This window comes from Paralichthys olivaceus, chromosome 18 (assembly GCF_024713975.1).
Source record: "Paralichthys olivaceus isolate ysfri-2021 chromosome 18, ASM2471397v2, whole genome shotgun sequence".
Lineage (NCBI taxonomy): Eukaryota > Metazoa > Chordata > Actinopteri > Pleuronectiformes > Paralichthyidae > Paralichthys > Paralichthys olivaceus.
Genome location: NC_091110.1, coordinates 9,814,812 through 9,839,064, shown reverse-complemented (window position 1 = coordinate 9,839,064; position 24,253 = coordinate 9,814,812). Strand labels below are relative to the sequence as shown.

The 24,253-nt window shown below is 44.0% G+C and overlaps 1 protein-coding gene across 1 annotated transcript; it reads right to left on the bottom strand.

Annotated features, from left to right (window-relative positions):
- Positions 1-3,672: 3,672 nt before the first annotated feature.
- LOC109626363 (PEAK1 related, kinase-activating pseudokinase 1) lies at positions 3,673-24,253 on the bottom strand. The gene is made up of 6 exons (XM_020082245.2): positions 23,886-24,253; positions 20,190-20,528; positions 18,350-20,094; positions 10,591-10,736; positions 8,211-8,974; positions 3,673-6,273 (listed from the first exon to the last, which is right to left on the bottom strand). The coding sequence occupies exons 2-6, from the start codon at positions 20,451-20,453 to the stop codon at positions 5,113-5,115; spliced, it is 4,080 nt and encodes a 1,359-aa protein (XP_019937804.2). The 5' UTR covers positions 20,454-20,528; positions 23,886-24,253; the 3' UTR covers positions 3,673-5,112.

Below are 24,253 nucleotides of genomic sequence, written 5' to 3'. Positions count from 1 at the left end.
TGACATTTCTGCGTGTGAGTTTATAGACACTAGCACAGAAATTCCAAAACCAGTGCAGATTTCTTAAGCATGAACATACACCTAAAAAGTGTTCTTTGGGGAGAGGGTGTCGGAGGACATGCAGCAGATGGTGTTGACTGTACCAAACTGAAAAATATATAAAGTATCATGTTATATTTATAAAGAAAAAGCTTCATTTACAATCCAAACGACTCGGATTGAGTGCTGTCAACATGAATTTTGCATGTAGTAGCACTTTTTAGCCACTAGTTGTCAGAGTTGGACAAGAAATATTTTGGGAATCAAAATTACTGCATCGAAACTTTGTGTTGCATGACAAGTTTGTACTTAACTGTGACTATTTGTATAATATATAATATAATATATTAATACACAAACAGTTTACGTACATTGTTTATTGCATACATTACAATATTTTATATACACTCGAAAACACATCTTGTTTTTAACCTAAAATGTTTCCCACTCCTGAAAAACAGCAGTCGGTTAAGAAATAATACATTTAGCTGAGGCACGTTGGAATGACTCACCATGTGGAATTGTTTTTCATAGTTTTTAAAATCTGTTGTATGATGAATCAGCTTAAACACCCTGACACTTTATTTTCCTCACTGTGAAGTGGCCTCGAGTAGCTGTGATTTTAAATTCTTTGTTTTTCTCTTGTGCCATAGCTTAGTACCGAGGGTCGATTTGTGTATAACAGGAGCTGCTCATAAGACTGCTGCCTTCTGTTTTTATTAAAGATTCATAGACCTTATTGTTGCAGAATAACATGGGCAGCAGGCAAAGGGGGAAACAAGTAAGGCTGAGCACATTGGAGCACTACAGGAGTCTGTATTGACCAGAGCTTAAAGGCTGGTGGAGTGTGAAGGACTTCGATAGAAGCTCAACAAGCCAAGTTCACCAGTTTCCCACTTTGTAGTCCCTCTACCTACAGACTCCAGGAATGAGAGCAGCAACTCTTTTAAACCCCTCGGCACAATCTGTGGTTTAGTGAGATAACAGCGTGTGGAGCCCCGGGCACATCGAGCACATGAAGAAATCAATGTGGTCCTCATTAGAACCATATAGAAATACAGCAGCTTGAAGAAATCTTTAGCTGTAAATGTAAATTGTCTGCTTGTTTGGGGGCCACGATGGATGCTGGGGGACATTAAGTGTCCCTTTCATTTTTGTAACTAATAACAGAGTAACGCAGACATGTGACTGATGGTTACTGTTAGGCTTCTTAATAGGACCTGCAGACAGCTTCAAGCTTTCAGCTGATTGTCAAGAAAAAGTCGAGGAGTAAAACATGTTTAACTAGTGTGTTGCAAACAGCAGTTGGCACAAACCCACAGGCGATGAGGTGAAAACATGGAGCCAGAACAACAAGAACACGTGCAGGGGACATCCTGCCTGTTCCACATCTCCACTGACCTTCATTTGGAAAGTCTCCCCAGGGTTCAGGGAGCTCACTCTAATGGGCAGCTGTGTGGAGATGATGGAGTGAGAGCCTCTGGGCTACTGTCTAACCTGCCGCTGGCTGTGCTTTAACAATGTGAACTGTGAGTCTTGAATGGAAAGTTTGCCTGGGAACCTCAGGAAGAACTTTCTTCTAACCATTAAAAGTGAAGTATGGATGAGGTAATGCTTCGAAAGGCAAGAATGTGTTGTACGTCTTGCGCAAATGCCATTTATGTATATACCTACATGTATATGGGGAGGTTAAATACTGACATTTACATAGAAATGTATTTTATGAATTCATATTTGCTTCTACAGAAGAATTTATTGTGTGTGTGGTGCATGTGCAAAAAGAAGCTTGTGATTTTATTTAGTTCTGTTGAGTTGCTTGTGTATCTTTGCTTATGTTTTCTTTGGGGGTCTGAGAGAAACAGCACTTCAATCCTGTCGATGTCCTGCATACGGCAGATATTTAAAATAAAGTTGACCGTGACTTTGAAATATGTTTTTACGTTGTGTCTCCCTCGTCTCTGGTAAAAGAAGCCAGCAGCTTCAGCTCCACTAACAATACCACGTCTGGTGTTTTTCTGAGTAGATTAACCTTGAACTGCCCTCGACATATCTCATCTAAGTGACTCCTCACACAGACGCATGCATTTACACCACATTCATATACTCAAGTTGTGTGAGTGTGTTTTTGTTCAGAAGATGGATGTATGTGCTGGGATGGATATTTTCCCAGATAAAGTATGCAACCTCCTGACCGGTGCTCACTTGACAAACAAAGGAGGGAGCCTTGATGTTGTTACCAGGGGGGCGTTATTTGGATTCTTGCTCAACAGGCTCCTTCACTGTGTGTGTGTGTGTGTGTGTGTGTGTGTGTGTGTGTGTGTGTGTGTGTGTGTGTGTGTGTGTGTGTGTGTGTGTGTGTGTGTGTGTGTGTGTGTGTGTGTGTGTGTGTGTGTGAGAGAGAGACTGTGTGTGTAAGAAAGAGGGAGACAGAGGCTGACTGCGTTCCTGGAAATGCCATTTCATTGGTCAAAACACCATAGCAACATAGTTCCACCTATGACAAGGGAGCAGCCAGCGGTTTTTTGAAGGAGTGATGTGGAGCAGAAAGCTTTGCGGGGGGGTGTTGGGGTGGGAGAAAGTCTGCGGCCTGTTTTAGCCCGAGGCTCCAAACCCAAATTGAGATTCCACAACACGTACAACCTGTTGTGCTGATCTGTGCAATGTGCCCCCCCCCCCCTCCAGCAGATGCTTCTCCTGCTGATTGAAGTTTCATAGATTTCTCCGGCCATTAGTTTATGCCTGTTAACATAAGCAGTGTTTAGTTCCATGTCACATTAAAGTCTTCTAAATGACTTGCATTCAGTGAGGTTTGGATAAAGGACTGTATTCAGATTCAGACATTCACAGATGTCACTCATTGTTACAGGGTTACATTTTTCCTGCTGCCCTCACACTGGGTGCCACCGTCCTGCATAATGTGCTTTAGAGCCAGAGGAATTCTAATCCGGAAAATAACAGTAACACAGGAAACATAACAAAGGTGCCCTGACTTATGTTTGCAGTCAGTTCTCCACATTAATCAAAATAAAAACCTTTTACACTTCCTCTGTCACAAGCCTCCAAGGCCTGAACTCCCAGCATGCCCTTGTCTCTCCCATCATTGGCTGCTGGTAACATTTAGGATTGACTTTAAGATTCTTTTCATAACTTTCAAAGCTCAGCACAGTCCGACCCTCAGTTACATTACGGAGCCACTAACTCCCTAAATCCTAATCTAAGATCTTCCAACCAAAACTTTGCCAGCTGTTCCTGAGTCAAGGCTGGTAACTAAGGCTGGTAACTAAGGAAGACCAGCGATTACCTGAGAAGATAAGACTATTCAGCACTTAACCTGTTTTTTTTTTGCTTAGAACCTATTTTAAAAGAAAGTCTTTTAATGCCTGCATTTAACAGATTTAGTTTCTTTTCCTTATGATTTGTCTTGTTTTTTTATTATCATCACATTTCCTTTCCACATTTAAATATCTCATAAAGACACGGCACAGTTTGTACAACTAGAGTACGTTGAGATGAATTTTTACCAAGCTATGAATAGAGGTTCATTATTATGTAAAGCCGGCAATACCAATATAATATTCCTAGTTCAATCATTAAAATGGATGGATGCAAAGAAACAATCAAAACACTTCATAATACTGTGAGAAAATATATGCACAGTTTATTGATAGATGCAAATAAGCGAGGCAAACACAAAAGAATTCAAATCACTAATAATGTATTAGTTGTGAGATCAGACCCTTTTTTTTTCTCTCTCTTCAACATGAGAAACATCAGTCACGATTCAAGTCACATCTCCGGACGTAAAGGAAAATTGTTTGTTTGAGATTTTTTTTAAAAAGCTCGTAACTTTCGCTCTCTCTGCAGCCGACACGGGACATACAGCAGAAGAACAAAAACAACTCGATAATCCACATATGAAAATAGAAACACAGAAATTCCAGTGACGACTACAGGATAACAAAGTATATCATAAATATCTTTTTAACTGCTCATATTCATGGCTGTTTTTCTTTTAAGACCTGCTTTTGCTTGGGCTCGTTTTCTTCTCCTATCATCTACAAATAAACTGTACAACGTTGTCTCTCGCGCATTCTGTGAAAGGCCAGTTTCACCGAAAGACAATAACCATCGGTCGTATTTACATTTGGCGTCCGATGGCACCGTAACATATACAAAGAACAAAAAGGCACTGTGACAAAATGTCAAAAACATTTAAATGTGTACAAAAAGTAAACGTGAGGAGAAGAACAGGGCGTCGTCTGTGCGGTGGAAGCAAACGCTGACGTTGGGAATTATTTGTGTTGAGACAGTTTATCATTCATTTATACTGAGTCCATTTGCTTTGCAAGGCTGTCTAACAAGGCCTGAGGTAAAACACACACTGACGAAAAACATCGGCCTTGATCATTCCAGCTAATAAACGTGTATCCACGGAGGAACGGCATTAATCTGTGGTGCAGCACTTAAAGTCTGCTAATGGCCTCATATTTTTATTAGGATGTCAGGAAAATTAAATATTATTAGCTGCACATTTAGACCAGACGCAGCATAACTTTGAAAAGTCAGCTGACAGAGAAAAATTAGTTATGAACCTTTAGCCTGTTTCCATTGGTGAAAATGCCTCATTCGATATTTAATAAATACAAAATACAGTGTCAAACATGAAACTTTGGTAAGTGTGTTACAGGATTATGAAAACTCTCCATATTCTTCCTTGTCTATCATTTTATTAATCAGTGATTCTAGTCTGTACGCGAGCATTTTAGCTATTTCGTCCATGTGTCCGTGACTGTGCAGTTGAGTTTCCACCTCATTTCTTCGTCAGGTCGAGTGGCAGGATTGTGTTTGTTCAAAAGTTCTGAGTGGACGGTGAGTTTGACGCGTGGCTTTCGTGTGTTTAGCAAAAGCACAAACAGGTGGGTGGTTTTCACAGTATCTCCAGAGGATCACGCTGTCTGGAGCCGTCCATAATGTCCAGATGTTAACTAGAGCACTGCTGGTCTTCCTCCAAAAGCACATTCACTTCACTTTAGCTCCACATACACATGCTTCTCTAGCCCTGAAAGCGAGACGTTACTTTAGTGAGTAGAGCAGTTCAGCGGTGTGGCAGAGAGACAGAGGGTGAGCCGAGGAGAAGTACTGACAGCACAGCCAGTCCTCCAGCTCCGCATTCCTCTCGGGCTCCAGCGAGCGCTCGGCGAACTTCATCATCAGCAGTGCTCGTTTCACGTCCAGCCAGTTGAGGAGGCCCTCGTGTCGGGATCCGTCGACGAAGCCCCCGCCCTGTCCATGTCTCTCCAGCTGCTGCTCCATCAGGTCCTTCCTGGGGCCCCAGAGCAGGCTCTGCAGGATGCGCTTGGCCTCCTGAATGTGGATTCGTTTGATGGGGTCAGGTTGGAGCAGGAGCTGGGCCAGCCTCTGGAGGCCGGCGGAGTAGAGGGAGACGGGGGGGATGGGGGGAAGCTCCTCGCAGCGGTAGTCTTGCTCCTTAAGCGCTGGACTCACCTCAAACGGGTTGGGCTGGTGGAGGAGCTCATAGATCAAGATGCCCGTCTGGAACTCATCAAATTTACGGTACTGGGCTGCAGAGACGATCTCGGGTGCCAATCTGGCGTGGTCGCGTTTGGTGCGAGGGTCCACGGTGGTTGAGGCAGCGTCCTCGGAGGAGCGCCGCTTGGCCTTGGCGAAGTTGCTGATGAGGAGCCGGGGAAGGTGGCGCTGATTGTCTACACCACTCGAACCATTATTGGCGTTGTTGTTGTTGTGGGTGTGCTGGGAGAACTGGGAGGGCCTGCGATGATGAGGCACCAGCAGCAGGTTTTCTAGGCAGAGGTCGCGGTGCGTGACTCCGTGCTCCTTCAGGTGCTCCAGGCCATTGCAGAGCTGCAGGAGGAGGAAGCATACCCGGCGCTCGTAAACCTCCGGCTGAGTTTTATGGAACGCCTGCCACTCTCGAGCAAAGTCAGCTGCCGTCTGCTGGGGGATCTCCGGTGTGATGACTACCACTCGCTCTCGGTCTACCTGCTGGCACGGCGCAGCTGTGGACGGCTGAGGCGGCGACGGAGCCGGGTTGTTGCGCAGAGACACTTCCTCAGAGGGCAGCATGCTCTGGGGAACACAAGCGATGAAGTGCCCGCAGTCCTGCTGGAGGTTGAAGTGGGGAGGCATGGTCTGCTGCACCGACAGACAGTAGAGATGGCCCTGTTTGGCCTCCACGGATGGACTCTTACAGATCTGTGGAGGTATAAACACAGAGGACAGAGGGAGGGAGGCATGAGGGGAAGAAGAAAGGGAGAGAGGGGAGGAGGGAGAGAGGAACTCCACACATAGAGAGACGGAAAGGGAGGGGAGCCAAGAAACACAAGAAAGAAATGGTTGTTAGTGAAGGTCCAAGGTCAACACCAAATCAGTTCCTGTGCTACCCCGAGTGAAATCAAAGGGAATTCTCCACTGAAAAGCTTTTTTAACTCACTGGTCAAAAACAAGAAAAATAGAATCTGTGTGTCTGTTATTCTTTTAAAAGCTGTGAGAAAGAAAGAAAGAAAGTTTATTTAGTGTGTAACGTTAATTGCAGAAACTATCATATATATATATACAATTGATGATAAAGTGGCCAATCAGCTCTGCCAGAGGTAAATGCTAAAGTACATTTACTGGACTAAAATCTACATCTTCATATCGATAACATGACAATACATCAAGTTATACAAACACATTGTGTGTAGCACTCATCAATGCTGGTTTCAGATTTATTCAGGATGGACTCATATTGCATTATGTGTGTGTGTGTGTGTGTGTGTGTGTGTTGGCCTTGACAACAGCGGTTTGTCTGGATATAAATCCTGCCTGGAATGTAAAGATTAATCAGGCCTTAAAGATATTAAGCAAGAGCATGGGCAGCCTGGCTGTGGCACGACCGACTCCGTACAAGCCGCTGCCACTTTGCTCACCACTAATGACTTTGGGACAAAGGTCAGCGAGACTGACTCCACACCCTTCTTTCCTGCTGGTTGTTTACACTGTGTGCCTCAGAGGATTTGCACTGTAGTGGGACCATCCCATCTGCAGCACAAGAACAAACACGATCGTGGCCCGATTTTTAATCTCCTCCTCTCTTCTATCCTCACACTGTCAAATCCCTGCTTAAAAGAACAGTTTACATCACCCGCTGTGCAATCGCTCCTCTAAACAACAGTGAAGACGATCGTGGCTGAACCACGAGTTGCTCTCTTGACAACAACCTCTGACTAAAGATTAAATACGCGTCACTGCAACCAACCACCAACCCTCAACAATCTTGTTTACAATCCTCTGCTTGTTTTGATCTGAACTGAGTTTTCAAAATCACGGCCACCCATGAAGGCATCATAGGGTTCAAATTTGAGCAACTGCTGCAAAAAACCTTAAATCTTAAAATATATTAAATCGTTAATACTAAGTGATGATGGTGCAAAAATATAGACATGATTCAGTTTCTCTTGAGCTTTAAAGTTATAATCCCTTAAGATTTTAATGTCGTCAACCCTATTTTTTTTACACAAGTACTTCTCTACGCAATAGTTTTCTTTGGGAGAGGCAGAGTTTGTCATCGGTGTCCGGGATTCAGAATGTCGACCTACGCACACGTGATTCACAGGAAAAGGTGAATGTGTTCAGTCCAGTGACTTCTGCTCTTATCTCATTGATATTTCCTCACACTGTGTCAGAGCCCTTTTCAGATACAGCCAATCCAAACACAACATTTCCTACTGCTACTTGACATTAAAAGTGTTTCACTGGGTGGTGGTTTTTATAGTGAAACAGTCACAGGAACAGAACGTATTTGTCTCTAAGGCTTTGTTCATTTAAATACTTGATGTGAAGATGTGGTCATTTTAAGCCTTTTTAAAAAAATTGTGAGTCAGTTTTGAATATTTCTACCACAAAAATGTTAACGACAGAGAAGAAAATCCTGGATCTGCTCGTTTTTTCCAATCCGGCCCAAACTTTAATGAATTCTTTGCTCCATTATATTATCATTCCAGCAAGTTTAATGGAAATCCTTTCAGTAGTTTTCACATAATCCTGCTCACAAACAAACAGACGACGGCGAAAACATAACCTCCTCAGCGACAGTAATTCAGTTCACAATACAAACTTGCATTTATAATGTGGAGATCGAGATAAGTTACCTTAACAGCGTATGAGTTGCTGGGATCTGACGCACAGGCAGCAGAGTAGTACACAGCGTCTCCTGCGTTGCAGCTTGGCTTGTTAGACGTGAGTCTGAACAGTGACCAGTTGCTCTCCTCAAACCTCAGTGGGTTCCTCTGGGAGCGGGTGAAGTGATCCTCACATTTTAGAGCCAAGCGTCGGAGAGACTCTGCATACAGGCCTCCCAGTTTGGAGTACACCCCCTCTCTGCTGTCGATGTTACTCAGCAGCGTCTGGAGCTGCAGGCTGGAGCCCAAATTTGCTGCCGGACCCTGTTCTGAGGAGAAGGGAGAGCTGAGCTGAGGGGAAGAGGAGCAGGTGATGCTGCTTCGACAGTGGACGCCCAGGCGCCCGTGAGTCTTCAGTGGCTCGTCCAGTGTCCGAGACCTCAAGGGTCGGCCTAGCAGGGCGTGACAACGCTCCAGAGACTCGTTGGAGGAGAAAATGGGCCGCGGGTCAACAGGGCTGGACGGTAGACTGGAGCCGGAGCTAACGTCAGCAGGGCGACATACATTGCTCTCTGAGCCAGTGAATGGGAGGCGTGGGTAGGCTCGGACAAAGGGCTTTCCGTTTGTGCTGTCTGGAGCTGACACGGTGCGGTTGACCATTTTCTTCTCTGGGAGCGGCGGTGGCAGGGAACTTAAGCTGTTGAGCGAGGGTGGGTGAGGAGATCCTGGAGCTGAGGCTGCTGGACTTCTGGCAAATGGAGAGGAACAAGACCTCCGCGCAGCATCCCGAGAATCTAGGCAAAAAGAAGTACAATTACTGCACTGCAGTTAGAGACGTCCAATTCAGTCTATATATAATTTTGCTTCCACACGTAGATGTTGTCACTTTGACCTTTGACCTCTGAAATCTAATCAGTTCATATTTCAGTCCAATAGACAACTGGTCAAAATTTGAACAGATTCCATCAATGCAGTCCTGAGATTTCCTGTTCCAGAAGCCAAATACATGTTTTGTGAGGCAACAGTGAGTTTTGACCACAAAAATATAATCAGTTTATCCTTGAGTCCCTCTGAACATTTATATTAAGTTTGGAGAAATCCCCTCAATGTTTTCTTGAAACAGCCCCTTTAAATTAAATTACGCTGCACTGAATATTACGCACTTACAGACGTCAGTCCTCTACAATGCCAGATTTTTTTATCAAGGTCCATGAATAATTCTCTGCTTTCAATCAAACCAACATAGAAACAAATGGACATAACCACCTTGAAGTAGTAGTAGGTAAGTGCACCGATTATAGAAAGTGGAAGTACAGTGTCCTGTTTACATGAGGAACAACATTTGTGTACTTTATTTTGAAAGGTGAAGTGAACAAGACCAAATCTATATTTTAAAATGTCAATTAAATTAACTGACACACGTCAACCTAGAAAACAGAAACACTAATAGCTACAGGCAGCTTTTCTATTGGTTGCCTTTGTGGATTCACACCATATATTCAGTTTCTGATCTTCCATGTAGGTTTATTTCCCGTATCTGAACAGAGCACATACACATTCCTCTGTGATCTCACCTGTCATTAGATTTATTCACAACATCCCCTCTGTCACTGCCCACTGCTTAACCCTCGTACAAACACATACCTTGTTTCCTCCAAAAAGTTGTAAATTTCCACAACCCAGAGTTCAAGCTGACACCCAAAACATCTTCCATCCAATTATGATCCATTTGTCAATTACAGACTTAAAGTTGGAACTTGACATTACACTAGAGGAGACAGATACTGAGATAATTGTGCAGTGCGGTCTTCAATAACTGCTTTCACAGAGGGGGGAAGAACTGTAAAGAAAAAATAAAAAGTACTCCGTAGGATGTAGCCAAGCCCTTTTTCCCTCGTTATCATACTCCATAATTATCTCTTCAAACAACACGGCCCAGGAAGTTACAGCAATTACAAGCGCCTCAGCGTCACAGAGGCTTTAAAGCTGATATGTGGAGGATGACAATGATTTCTAATTACGGACAGATGCCAGTCATTCTGAGGCATGTCTCAGCTTTGGTGACAGGCAGAAATCAACACCAGGACAATCTGTACGTGTGGACTTCTGGGAGAAAAAGAGAGGAGATAAGCTGCAATAAAACCCTGCGGCACCACTTCTGTTTTTAGTGCTGCTCAGTTTCACTCCGGACAAAGTACACTTCCAAATAAAACATGATGAAACAGCATCTGAACTGAAGTCTATGTTTTCCCTAGCGATAGAATAGAATAGAATATACTCAAATAGACCTGGAGATATCAGATAATATTCTTGATTCCCAATTTATACAATGACGATTAAAACCTTAAGACTCCCTGTGCAAGTTGTTATCGGCATTAAGGGACAAAACGTTAGTGTGATTGGTTCTTACCAGTGTCAGCAGTCAGATTGTCAGTGGAGGCCGTGGGCAGGCTGGCACTGCCTAGTCCCCAAGGTGACGAAGCTGTGCTCTCTGCTGACCCTTGTTGGCTGCAGCGGTCCAGCTCCATGTTGCTGCCACTCATCTTACTTGACACTCTGTAAAAAGACACACAACGGGGTCAGTGACTATCATAAAAGCAAATATGCAATCAAGCAAAAATCTGTGTGTATTTATTCTGTGTCTGCCTCGCTGTCTGTGTGTGTGTGTCTTTAGCAGAAGTGCAGTGTCCCCACTCAGTACTTTGTTGTTGCCATAGAATCTTTTTTTCTGTATCACCTGTTTCAAATGTGGAACCACTCAACTTCCTTGTGACAGTTTCTTATCTGCTCCACCATGTGTCACTAGTATGTCTGTGAAACTGAGCACATTGTACTGTTCAGATTAGTCTCACTTCCTTATTAGAGAGGACACACTTCTCAATTTAGTGTTTGCCTGCAACAAACGAGCGTCACTAATTCCCCTTAATGACATGGTTCTAACAGATTTGCTTAATTCTGACATTGACTCCTGTTTCTGAAACCTTAAACTTCATCATGTACTGGTCTTAAACCCTTAAAGTGAGAGAAGGTTACTTTTGCCAACCAGCATCCACAAGTGACAATTACAGGATACTGGCAGATTGGATTTGCCTACATTTCCCAAGATTCCCTGGGGTTTAAAGCCTTGAAGACACAAGGTGCATTCACATGCTCCTCAGAGGGTCCAGCTTTCCTAGTGTTGATGAGAACTCACAGCACAGCTCACACACTCACACAGTGCATCTCTGTGCAGCACTTTATCCCACATCACTCACAGTAGCTGCACAGCAATTTGGGGTTCAGTGTCTTGCCCAAGGACACTTTGGCACACAGAATTTTGGACCTGGGGTCAAACCATTGACCTTCTGATTAGTGGACGACCCGCTCTACTTCCTGAGTCACAGCTGCTGAGATGTGAACTCATTGTTGTGAATTTGGTTTGCTTTGAAGTTGGATTGTGGGAAAAATATGGTCATTGTAAAAGCACCTCTTTTCTTTATTTGCATAGAACAAAGAAATAGGATCAGGCGTGACAGGCAAATGAATGCACATTCGTCATCAAAACATCTGTCTGGGTTAAATACATGCTGTTAGATGTTTGTGAGAGATGGATACGCAGTTGCAAGTAACGAAATCAGAAGATACTGTTTAAAGCTGATTGTAAAATCATGTTTATTGATTTATAAGTGATGAGATCAGCAACTCGGGGACCAAAATATTTGCAGACTTTTTAAATTGTTGTTCCAACTTCAGATGACGTTCATGTGGATTTTCCCAACTCGTGATTCGGATCACGCCAACATCACATGAAGGCACCAACGGTCTGAGTGAGGACAACTGCACGAAACATTTCTCTTTAATGAGATACAATATGCTTCACTTTTGTGATAACGATTGAAAACTTTCAATAGTTTGCTTATTGTTAACTAGCTACCATTAGCCACTCTTAGCTACTGAGATAAGTACAGTTGAAGCAGCAAAATGGAAGGAGGGTGTATTTTACTTCTATAAATTCAACTTCTCAATTTTAAGACGATGATTGTTGTTGTTAATCCAAAACATAATTTCTTTTCCTTTACGATTCAGAAGCTTTAGTTCTCTTTTCAGTTTGCCTGCACGTCCACCACAATGGCCACTTCTACCCCTGCAAACTGTTCATGAGGACCAAGGTGACCAATTAGGCTGAGCGACAGCCATTCACTTGTCTCATTATACCCACTAATGGCTCAGGGAAACAAGGTCTCGTCCCGTCCCTTCATCTCCCTTTACTCTCCTCCATCACTAAATGACTCGGCCATCCATTTATCTGCCGGCCCCTGACTTCAATTCCCCCCATAAATCAGCAGAACAAACAGACGAGCAGGAGAAAGGAGAGAAGGAGAGAGGAGCGCAGGACACAAAGGGTACAGACATTCCCTGTGGACACTAAGCTAAAGGATCTGATATCGTTTTACAGACAAAAGCGGTGTGATGAAGGGCGGTGGAAATGCTGAGGCAGTGGAGAAATAGTACTGGGGTTGCAGGGGATTATGAGTCCATGAACATAAATGCACCTGTGCATGTCTCACTCCAGGTCTCTGAGATTTGTGTCCAAAACATGAGATTTTCCGTGGTGAGGGAATGTCATTGCTTTTGTCCTGTGGGAGGACGTGCGCTGCTGAACGAGCCCTCTGATTAAGGGCATTAGAAAAAAACAACCTTCTCCCTGATTAGGACTGCATGTACAAATATAGACGCCCTCCAGAGCCTTAAGTGAAACGTTAATTTTATCATCAATCAATCTGACAAAACCTTTCTTGAATAATTATTATTCATGATTATTTGGTCTATAAATGTAAAACAAATTGTGAAAATGTCCGTCACATTTTCCTTGAGCCTGAGGTGACATCTTGAAATTACTTGTTTAAATTTCTGTCGATCAATTAACTGATTGATTGACTACTAGTGACAGGAATATAATCACTTTATATCTACAACTTGATAGATAGCATTACAACAAATGAGTTTAGCTCCAAATAGTAACAAGAGTGGCATACATCAGCCAAAGCCTGACAGTCCCCTTTGAATTCTATCAAGCTGCACAGAATTTCACACACAATTATTAGTCCTTTGAATACTTCTCATCAAGATCCATGAACTGTTTGACCCCGCAATCTAAAGAAAAAAAGAAATCCCAGATTCGCTCCCTGATCTGGATCTGCACCAAAATGTAATAGTTTCCTTCCTTCACATTTACCACATCCCCACACCAAGTTTCAGGGAAATCCATTCAGTTGTGTTTGTGTTATCTTGCTCACAAACAAACTTAAACCTTATTGGCAGAGGTTTAAAAAAAGGTTATCCAGACACAAATATGCACCATTCATCATTAAATCACTGTGTTAAGATCACCAGGCTGTAGCCTTAACATCCGTTCATAAACAACTTGATTGCCCGTTTCCACAGAATAGATTAAATGATGTCCTTCATAAAAAGTCGACGCGAGACATCACGAGGTTTGTATTCTGCAATCAGCCCGGCAACGACAGTGACCCACATTTAGAATGTAAACAGCCATGCTACAGTAAGTAACGCACAGGGATCTGTTGACGCGTGGGCTATTCTGACGCGTGTGTGTGGGTAATAATAAATCGGTGTGGCCGGAGCTGGGGCAGGTTTTTAAAAATGGGATCAGACTGGGGTTACAGCTAACTAGGTACGGATCGCAGGGTGCCGGTGTAAAACGAGACAAACTGTTGTCGCAGGTTTGTTAGGTCTTGACTCTTATTTAGGGCCGTCTCCATGGTAAATACAAGATCCTTTAACCCCGGCCTCACACACTGAAGCTGCGCTGAGACGTGCACATGCATTTTCCTACATGTTCTAAAGGGGCTGTAAGCAAGAATGCAAACGTCCCAGTCATTTACTTGGGACATTTTCCAAAACCTATCCTGACAGTCCCTGCAACGGGAAAAATGTGTGAACTAAATTTGTGTCTCGGAAAAGAACAGCTTTACAAACAAACATTTGCTTTCTGGGGCTGTATTATGTTGAGACAGGTCAGAATCAAAGCTGCTTACACAGCATTAAGTGCGATGAAATCCAACACCGGCCTGATCACACCCAACACGTTAACAAGTTAGTTTTGTTTCACTGGGGTGGAGATACACTGGAGAGCGGGCTGACTCAGATTTTACTCCGTCACAGACAGGAGGTGGTTTCATGAACACCGGTACAATGTAATGCAATCTTCTGCAACAGACATGCAACTCACACAACCTCTGTTTGCTTTAAAATATCATGTTTTTTGCTGAGTCAAGAGAGAAACTGATGTAAATGTTCCTTTCATATCATACAAAGACTCACTGAGGAGATATTGCTTGCATGGCTGTTATATTAGATTACATTGTACTGTACATGTTATCCAAGCAGGTAAGAAAGACGCCCATTGTTTCTTTCCCAGAATTGAAGGATAGTGGTTGTATAGTTACATAAACCAAAGATCCATTAATGTTTGACACCCAATCTTTTTATCTCGTGCAACCGGCTGCAGCCTTGTTATCATCTTCTCTGTCGCCCACCCCCTTCTCTGAGTTATTGCAGCCCATTGCTTCTCTCCCTTAATCCATAAATTAAATGAAAGATTGAAAGAAAATAATCTGGGCATAAAAGGATTAGAAGCGTAGAAGAGCAAAAAGCAAGTGGAAATATAAAACTAGTAACAAACTGACCACATGCTGTTTGTCGCTGCATCATTCTAAAGGAACATCTGGGTGCTGGCTGGTAAAGGTGTGAGGCCTCTTCTTACCTACAAAGCCACTGTAGCTTAATACTCTGCCTCTGCAACACACTCAAACTCTGACCTCGGTTTCCTGTGCGAACAAGAGTATCACCAACCGTCACCTTTGCAAGTCTAATGATCGATGTCAACTCAATCTTTAGCGACGTTAAGAAAAGTAGTTGCCGTTCGGTGCCTACCTCATGCTGGAAAGGCAGAGGGTCCTTGTCAGGCTGGCGGGCAACACACTGCCCCCTGGATCAGACCGGTGGCTCTCTAAAGCCATGTGTAGTAACACAACCCTGGTTGTTCACGAGTCATATGTGTATTTAAAGTCTGTCTCAGCAGGAAAAGCAACAGTGCCTATTAGATGCGCAAAATGAAAGCACCCACATCTCACATGTAGCGTTCATTCACTCATTGACCCGGCAGTTCACTTCAGAGCTGCCTCAGGTCTGTCAGATGGAAGCGAGATGCTGTCGGATCTGCTGCAGAGAGGGAACCAGGGTGGATCTGTGGAGGGAGGGGCCACATGTCTTGGAACAGTAGCTTAGAGAAAACAAGAAGGACAAAAGGGCAGTTCACGCCCGAGCCACAATCAATGGAATCAAATCCACGTGGCTGATCTATAAATTCTACTTCTACTGGTGGAAACCGCCTGCCAGACTGGGACAGTTTGGAAGTTGCCAGGGGCAACAATCTGTTCACTAAAGCCCCTCCCTTTGGCAACCTTCACTGACCAGTCGACACGCCTTCCCTGTTAAATAGGACTCACTCACTCACTCATGCATGACACACACACACACCACACACACACACCTCTTAGGCTACATTCACACTAATCCATTTTCAATTAAGACGAAAACGATCTTTGTGCAGACGAGCGTCTTAGCTTTGTGTTACAACTAATCTCTGTCCATAGTAACAAACATCAAAATGTGTGTCACGTGACCATTCTCGCACACTGGTCGTGTGCATGCTAAAGTTAACAGCAAGTAGATTTTCTGTGCCGCAGTATGTTGCATAGTTGGCGTAGTTGCAGGGGTTTCTTTGTGGAACTCTTATCAAAAGTAACCATGAGCTTAAGAACCAATCAGGAACCAAGTATGCACATTTGCATCTTTGTTTCGTCTCCTCTTTATCCCATCCTTTTTTTAAGCTAAAACGCAGCCATTTCAAAAGCCACTAAGGGCAAGAAAACTCAAGGCTAGTGTGGATACCAGGCGTAAATATAGCAAAAGTGATGCGGTTTACAATAAAATATTAGTGTGGATGTAGCCTTTGGTCGACCCATCACATGATAAGTATGTTGACCTGTTAAAAAGGAATAAAAGAGGAACATTTGATGTGATCAAAGACTGTGGGAGGCAAACCATCTGTGGCTTTTAAATGATTCAGCACATTTAAAAATGTTGCTTCAAAGGGTGCACATACACGCTTCTGCGTGTTTTCCCTTTCGTCCCAAACACAAGTCTCTTTTTAACCATGAACATAATTTCTTTTGAAGTCTCGGTTTTTGATGATATTTAGATTCTGTTTCGCTCCAGTACACGTATGGTGCCCAGGGAAACTTGTTGATGAAACAAAATAAACCCACTGATAAACTTGGAACACCAGAGAGCCACAACTGTCGCCGACCAGCTTGAGTCGTGTTCCCACATGTGTCTCAACAAGGTGTATTTTTATCAGCGCAGAATGTCGACAATGTCATAACAGGAGAGATGGCTCCTTACTAGAATTACCACAAACATAAGGGCCAGTGAAACATGATCAGTGTTTTTGATAGTAAAACAGTCCCACTCAGCTTTTGCTGACTCCAACAGCTCAAGACATCTGCTTGTCTAGAGGAAGTCACAGTCGTGTATGACACCTCATCACGCCGTCCCAGACAAACCAAAGTTTATTCTGAGGAGATAATTTGATGAAACACAAGGCAGCTTCTGTTTTTACTTTGAGTAGCTGACTCAGACAGAGTGCATATTCTTAGCCTCCTGCACACTCAGGTTAAAGCATGTGTGCAAATGCTGCTGCTTATAAACATCCATGTAAGCTAGAAGCTTTGTGGAGGGTAAGTCATAATCATGAAGTCTTAAGAAATATGAAAATCTATTATACTGCAGATTCTGTAAGTGATGGAATTAAACACTTTGCCCAATCAGTAACAATAGATATGTATTTCACCAACAATGTGTGAACATCAAGAAGTACAATCATGTTCGACAGAGCAAATGTGAAAACTATTTCGGCCAAAGATGCATCTGAACACCTGCTAATGACAGATTTGTCCCAGTGTGACAATATGAATGGAACAAGGCCTGTTTTTTTCTGTCTATCGTGCTGCAGCCAAAACAAATTTACAGTAGCGTGACACAGAAGGGAACTATTTAACAGACCCATTTTTCCTGTTAATTAGAATCGAAGAAGTCACATTACGAGCATGAATAGAACAAGGCATGCATTGAGGAATACGCCAGAGCTGTTTGAATGATCACAAGGCGCGAGAATGGAGGATGATTCAAGGCTGAATAATGATGCTATGAAAGGAGAAGGCACATTGAGAGTCACACAAATGACTGCAGTGAGATGTGTGTACATGCACAATCACAGGGAAAACACATTCTTATATTACATAAGAATCATGAAAATTGTATTATGCATATGAATGTATATGTGTGTATATGTACATACAGTCTCCAGAGATAGCAAAATTCATTTATGCTTTTAAACTAAGTGCATGTTGTAGGTGATAAATTATGTAATATATTGAAACCACAGTGTCATGGCGGAATTATAGTCCCATCAATTTTAATGCAAGACATAGGTAGAGAACCTGATGACATGCACGCGAATACTGTTGTGTAATGGGAAGTTCAGGTTTGATAAATGCATAGCATTCATTTTACAGCAAGTGCCTGATATGCTGGTGTGTAATTAAACCTCTATAACCTCTACTCTTTCTTTTACACAGCTTCCGTATGGTAAACAATATTTAAGACCAACACTTCCTTAAAATTACTGTGGCATTTTCTGCTCTGCCTTTATTCACCACAGACGGTATGATGAGGAATGTATAATGTGCAGAAAATTACCTGTAAACATCAGATGTTTAAGGGCTGAATGTTTTCAACTGAACTTCAAGTACAACAGCATTCACATGAGTCCTTTACCGAGACTTGTGTTCACAGCTTCACTTCAGAGCTGATTAGTGTCTATTGATCCGATAGTCCATGTTGCAGCATAACAACTTGAGCTCTGCTTACTTTCAATTGGCATTTTGTCAATACCTATGACATCTCACAACATGATTATTAGAGACAATTATTTTACTATTTATTGCAAAGTAGTCTCACCCAGATACCAGCGTCACATTCTATCCTAATTGAGGGGTAACTGGACGTTGAAAGGCAAACAAACAGTTCTTTGTTATTCTTACCTGTGCAGTTTCTTTGGTGGGGGAGGAGGTGGATTGGGCTCATTATTGGCAGTTCCCTTCCCGGAGGCCAGCAGCTCATCAGAGCTGCCATGCAACGGTTGCCTGGCTGGCATGCTCCCGTTATGCTTGCCCTCCTCCTCTGCATCGTTGCCTCCAGCCTCCCCCTGACAGGCACCATTGTTGGGGGGAGTTGGGGGGGCCGTGCCTGGCTCTGTCATCGGAGGGGGGCTGCTGGGGGCCTTCCAGTCCCTGGCCTCCTTCCAGACAGCAGCACCATTGACCAGGTCTGTCACCCGAGAGGTTATACTCGGATTGTTGGCCAGCTTCTTTTTCTCACCCTCTTTCCGCTCTCTCTCCTCATCCTCCTCCTCTTCTTTAATGCAGCAGTTCCAGCCAGAACTGTGGTGCTGGGGCTTGTGCCAGCGTTCGGATGCAGCACTGTGGTGCTCGGTATGAACCTTGAAGTGGCCCTCTCTAGCAGAGACAAGGAAAAGCATGGGGAGCTCAGGGAGAGGGACGGGAGATGAGATGGATGATGAGAGGCTGGAGGTGCCTAGTCGTGGGAGTTCAGGAAGGGGGACGGGAGAGGACATGGATGATGAGAGGCTAGAGGTGCCCAGTTTAGGGGAGCGGGTGGTTCTCTTTGGTGGAATTGGTGGACTAGACTGAGGCTTGGGATGGAAAGTGGGGCTGAGGCTGGCTTCTGTGACCAGAGAGGGTGCACTGTGGCTGGGGCTGGGCCAGCGGAAGGCTGGGCTGCTGGGGTCTTTACGTGCTGTGGGGCTAAAGTGGCAATGGGTGCTGACAGCTGAATCTGGGCTGCTCAGGTAAAAAATCCTGTTGTTCTCCTCGGTGTGAGCGGCCATTACAGTGATGGTGGCCCGTTGACTCTCTCCTGAAAGCTCAGGCTCAGAGCAGGACAGTTTCTTACTTTGATTGGGGGACTCAGATTGCATTTGTACCTCTTTTCCTTGCGGCCTGCGCTTTTTCTTGGTGCTCTCTGCATAAATGGGTTCTGAGTCTGACTGACCATTGGCAGAATTGGGAGGTGATTGTGGGCTACTCATGGCTGGTGGACTCTGGGGGCTCCCTGACCTGACGTGTCTTCCCCCCGACCCCTCTGCCCCAGGAAGAGAATCTGTACTACTACGATAAGAACAAGATGAGTCCGATAGGCTGCTCTGTTTTGACCGGATGGGAACTGGGTGGAGGGTTGAAGGGGGGCTGTATCTTGGGGTGTCCACATTTAAAGTCAAGTTTGGGAAAGTGGTACAAGTGCTGGTAGTCTTAGTGGTAACAGGAGTAGTACTCCCACTGATTGTACCATTGCTATGAACTGTGGTAGGACTGGAAGGGACAAAGTCCACTGGCGAACGGATCTCCACAGACCCCTGACGGGCATCCTTTGTAGTCACAGTACTTCTGTTGTAAGTGCTCTTGGTTCTAATACCAGATGGAATACTTTGCTGCTTTCGGTTGTCTCCATTGGTATTTTTCTTTAAACCCTGAGAGCCTCTACCCTCCTCCTGGGTTACAAAGATATTGCCAATGATCATGGAGTCTTTGGGCAGGATATTGGGGGACAAGGGAGAAAAAGTAAAGGAGTTGTTGTAGTCCATCTTGGTTTCAGGACTCTGAACCGCATCTCTATGGGCCTTGTTGCAGCCATTACTATCGATATAAAGAGACGACAAGTCAAAGAGATTCTTCAATCCCAAACGCTCGACTGGGCTCTTTGTGTTCTCCTGTCACACATAAACATGAGCACACATTAATAAACAGATAGAGATATCCAGGCAGAATAAAATGCTGGGTTTTGATACAGGAAAGAGAAATGTACCTGCTCTATGTTCATGTTGACATCAGTTGACTCGTTGGTGTCAAGGCTCATCATAGTAGGTTTGACAGCGATGGTTGGCTTGCTGTAGGGTGAGGGTGTCGTTACTCCAGTTTCTTCATCGCCGCCCAGGCTGCTCTTCAAACAGGCGACCGGTGCACTGCCACCCAGGCCGCCGACAGTCTTGTGCGCACTAAGTGGGTGGAAGCAGTTCTTACAAGAGCCGGGTTTCCACACGTGTTCTGCAAAGTCGCTGCACGCTGACATCTTTGGTTTACTAAATCCGGTTTGGTCAGAAGTGGGTGTGGAAGGATCTGTCAGATATGGGATGACCTCTCATGGCTGGGCAGCAGAATGTTGCAATGCCACAAGGCGTTGAACACACGGCAGTATGCAAAAAGGAGAGAAAGAAGAATGAGGCACATTGTTAAGAGAAATAATCTCCTTAAATCTATAAACTTGCTTTTTTGTCCGAAGGATGCATCATAATCATGATTCCACTATGATTCGTCTAAAGAATCTATACCATCATTTCCTTTTCCACACTTTAGAACTAACGTTTTTTTCCTTTCAAAGCATCAAACTGCTCGAGACATTGCTCATTTTACCTCGGCCAGAATCAAATCAATATCCCAGGTCTGTCATGTGCCTGATACCTTATCTTCTATCATCCTAACCTTGTTAAGAGGATTGGGTTGAAATCATATTAAACACAGTTTCTCTGCCAACGTGTCATCAAAGTCTACATTTTCACTGTTTATTAAGTCATTAGAGGCTACTGACTCTTTAGTACCACAGCAATCCCTGGCATAATGTTGCCATAGCTACAAATTATTATCATTAGTTCTACACTACGATTTTATATTACTTTATAAATATTTTAAATCAGGTAAGTTAATAAACCAGTTCAAATGTGTACTTGAAATAGTTAAAGCAGTGATGACAGAGTCCAAGCAGACAAGTGCCTCCAAGCTCATAGAAAACCTCCGTTAGTATTTAAGTGTCGTCTGCGGATGTAACTTAAGAAGAGCCGCTGTGTGCTGTGCTACTTGTTCCCATGGCCTCCTAAATTAGAGGGTATGTGGTTTCTGTTCAACCAAAGGGGCTGTCGGTGTGAGCCTGGTGACATAAAAGCCCTCCAGAGTCTTCTGCAGCCCCCGACACACTAGAGGAAGACAGAGGAGCCTCAAGCATCCTGGAGGTCGGAATGCTAGGAATGTCTTAAGTCTCACCAGGGTGAATCTCACACCCACTACAACCTCCCTTCCCCCTAACACACACACACACATACACACACACTCCACATGTGTGTCCTCGCTCCCTCACAAACAAACTGACCCTCACACACCTCCTTCCTCTGCCTCTTTGTGTCCTGTTTAACTGGACTGATGGTGAGAAGATCAACAACATTTCAGAGGGATCATTTGTTTCCTTGCATCTGGGTGTCCCTCTTTATGTTCTTTACACGGCTTTAATTGCGTCTCAACAAGGTGCTGCAATGAGACGCCGCAACATTAGCTCACTATCTACACTAATTATCTGTCCGAAAAACAGAGGACGCAGGTGGGAACAAATACTCCCCAAAGACAATTAAAAGGGGTCTACGTATGCAGCTGTAATATTTTTATTACTTTCGGCATTCATTTAGCCATTTGCGATATGATACAATACTTTCACAGAGAATTTCAAAATCTTATATTTGTTTATTGAATACCAGAACAATAGATACGGAATCCTTGAGACCTGGTAATTCATGGCTCCACTAGAACAACCTTGTCATCCACTAATCCTATAGGAATGAAGAGGTTTCCTGCTGGTAAAGATAATGCATGTTTACATATTTCTTAGTTCTGTCTGACTCAGTTTGAGCAGGAAAGCACCCACTAGTTCCCTGTTTGTTTAACCGTTCCTGCGACAACAGAGGAAGCTGAGCCTTGCCTCACATCTCATGGCCTCGTGCATGAGTCACATGAAGTGCTGACTGATGGGAGATCACGCAGATCATTCGGCTACTGGGCCGACTACTTAAGAGAGCAGACTGACTGGCAGTCAAGGATGTGTCTAGGGGGGATTGTGATGATCACGCAACAACAAAGCACACACATAGAGAGCACTGGTGTGGTGAGTTTATTAAGTTACTGCACAGATAGTTTAGTCCTTGAGCTGGGACAGTTTAGTCTCTGATGTTCCACAGAGGCTGATCTGAGATGTCCAACATATTTGTGTCTCCGTCTTCTCCAGACAAGACTCTGAAACTGTGCCTCTGTGTAGGTTATTCTAGCTGTTGTTGACATGTTCAGCCCTGCTTGTTTGAACAGAGATAGACCCTGCTGTCTACATTCCCCACACCTCCTCAAGCTCAAGGTCCAGTATTTCTGACTTCCTATTGTAAATACACACACACACAAGCAGCAAAAGTTCAGCGATATGGTAAAAAAATATTCAAGCCCCTTCAAAATAAAACACAGATGAAAAATACCTCACAAGCTTGTTAGAAGTCAGAGGGCGAGAAAAATATGATGAGAGGTAACAGCGGTTGAGGGTGGTTTTGGGTTACCTAATGAAGAGTGAATTTCGAAGTCACGTATACCAATTACATCTGCTCATATCCACATCTGCTCGGCCACTAGATGTCTCAAAAACCTGTCCAGATTTGCTGTGGGATTAAAAATCTACTGTCCTAATCTGAAAGACTCTAAGCATTAGGCAATACCCTGAGTCTCGAGACTCTATAACTATAGGGACTTGCCTGGAGCTGCCTGCAGTAAGGACGCAATGGTAGACTGGATGGCAACAGATTACATGGCCTGCAGACATGGTGACCAAGAGGGGTAATGAAGTTTAAAGGTCCCAGGTCTTATCACCACTCGACAGCTGGCAAAACTGCACTTTGTCTGAATCTTTCTGCAGGAGCGAGCACCAGCAACAGTAGACACAGGTGACCCACCACCACCGCCGCCACCTCCACCCCAAACCAGCACCCATGCTACAAGTGGCACAGCTTTAAGGAAGTACAGGTCACCTGATGGTTAATACCAGGGTTGCTGTAACACTTCTATTATTATTATTAACTTTTATTACTAGTGCATTAGCTGTGCCCATGCCAAAAGAAAGACCACATTAATTTAATGATGATGTTTACTGTCCATGGAGGAAAACACATAGGGAAAATAATGAGACAGACCTATAGTCCATCCACATCACGCTCTGATAACCACACACACACACACACACATATACACACACACGCACGCTGAATACAAATTCTCTTTACGAGCAACATTTGTCACGCTTGCCTCACTCACACAGCCCATTCATTCAGGGGGTGTCCAACCTGTTTCTGTTCTGCAGAAATTTCCGCCAAAAAAAACCCAAACAACATAAACCTTGTGACATTTTGATAAAAACATTTCAAAACTTTCCCCTAAAGAAAATCGATATTTGAATAAAACAAACTACGTGTTTCAGCTTGAGAACTGAAACACAGAGTATATTAGATATTTGATAATTGGATATTTGACGAAAGCAGAAAATAATTTGTGGACAGACTTGCACCGTTGTTATTTTTATCACACCACTCATTAATAAAACATGTCAAATATAACAACTTGAACGACCTGAACCATCAACACACGTGTATCTACAGGGAGAACACCAGTGTCAACAATGCTGAAGAAGGTTATGTGAGTAACCGCTTACCTGCTCGGACCTTCTCTTCCCTGGCAACACAAACCGGTCCCCTCCACACAAAAAGACGAAATAAATAAATAAATAAACAGCACAAGTGTACAGTAGCTGCTGAGTCCCGCAGGCGAACAGTTATAAATCCGCCTGTCTTCCACCTACAGCGGCAGGTTAATGACCCAGGAGAACGCTGCTGCTGCTGCGGGGATTCTATCTCCTATAGCCGGGCACCTCTCCACGCTGCTGCCGCTGCCTCCTCCGGTGCTTACTGCTGTTGCTGCTGCTGCTGCTGTGTGAGCATGTGTGTGTGTGTGTGTGTGTGTGTGCAGAGGTGGAGCTGAGGAGTCCTGCCTCTGCTGCAGCAAGCGTGCAGGGGAGAGAGC

Coding starts and splice junctions, on each gene's coding strand:
- LOC109626363 (XM_020082245.2), bottom strand. CDS start 20,453: ATGTCAGCGTGCAGCGACTTTGCAGAACACGTGTGGAAACCCGGCTCT. Junction 20,095..20,189: donor TCAACATGAACATAGAGCAG/GTACATTTCTCT, acceptor TATGTGTGACAG/GAGAACACAAAGAGCCCAGT. Junction 8,975..10,590: donor CAATCTGACTGCTGACACTG/GTAAGAACCAAT, acceptor CTTTTTGCCTAG/ATTCTCGGGATGCTGCGCGG.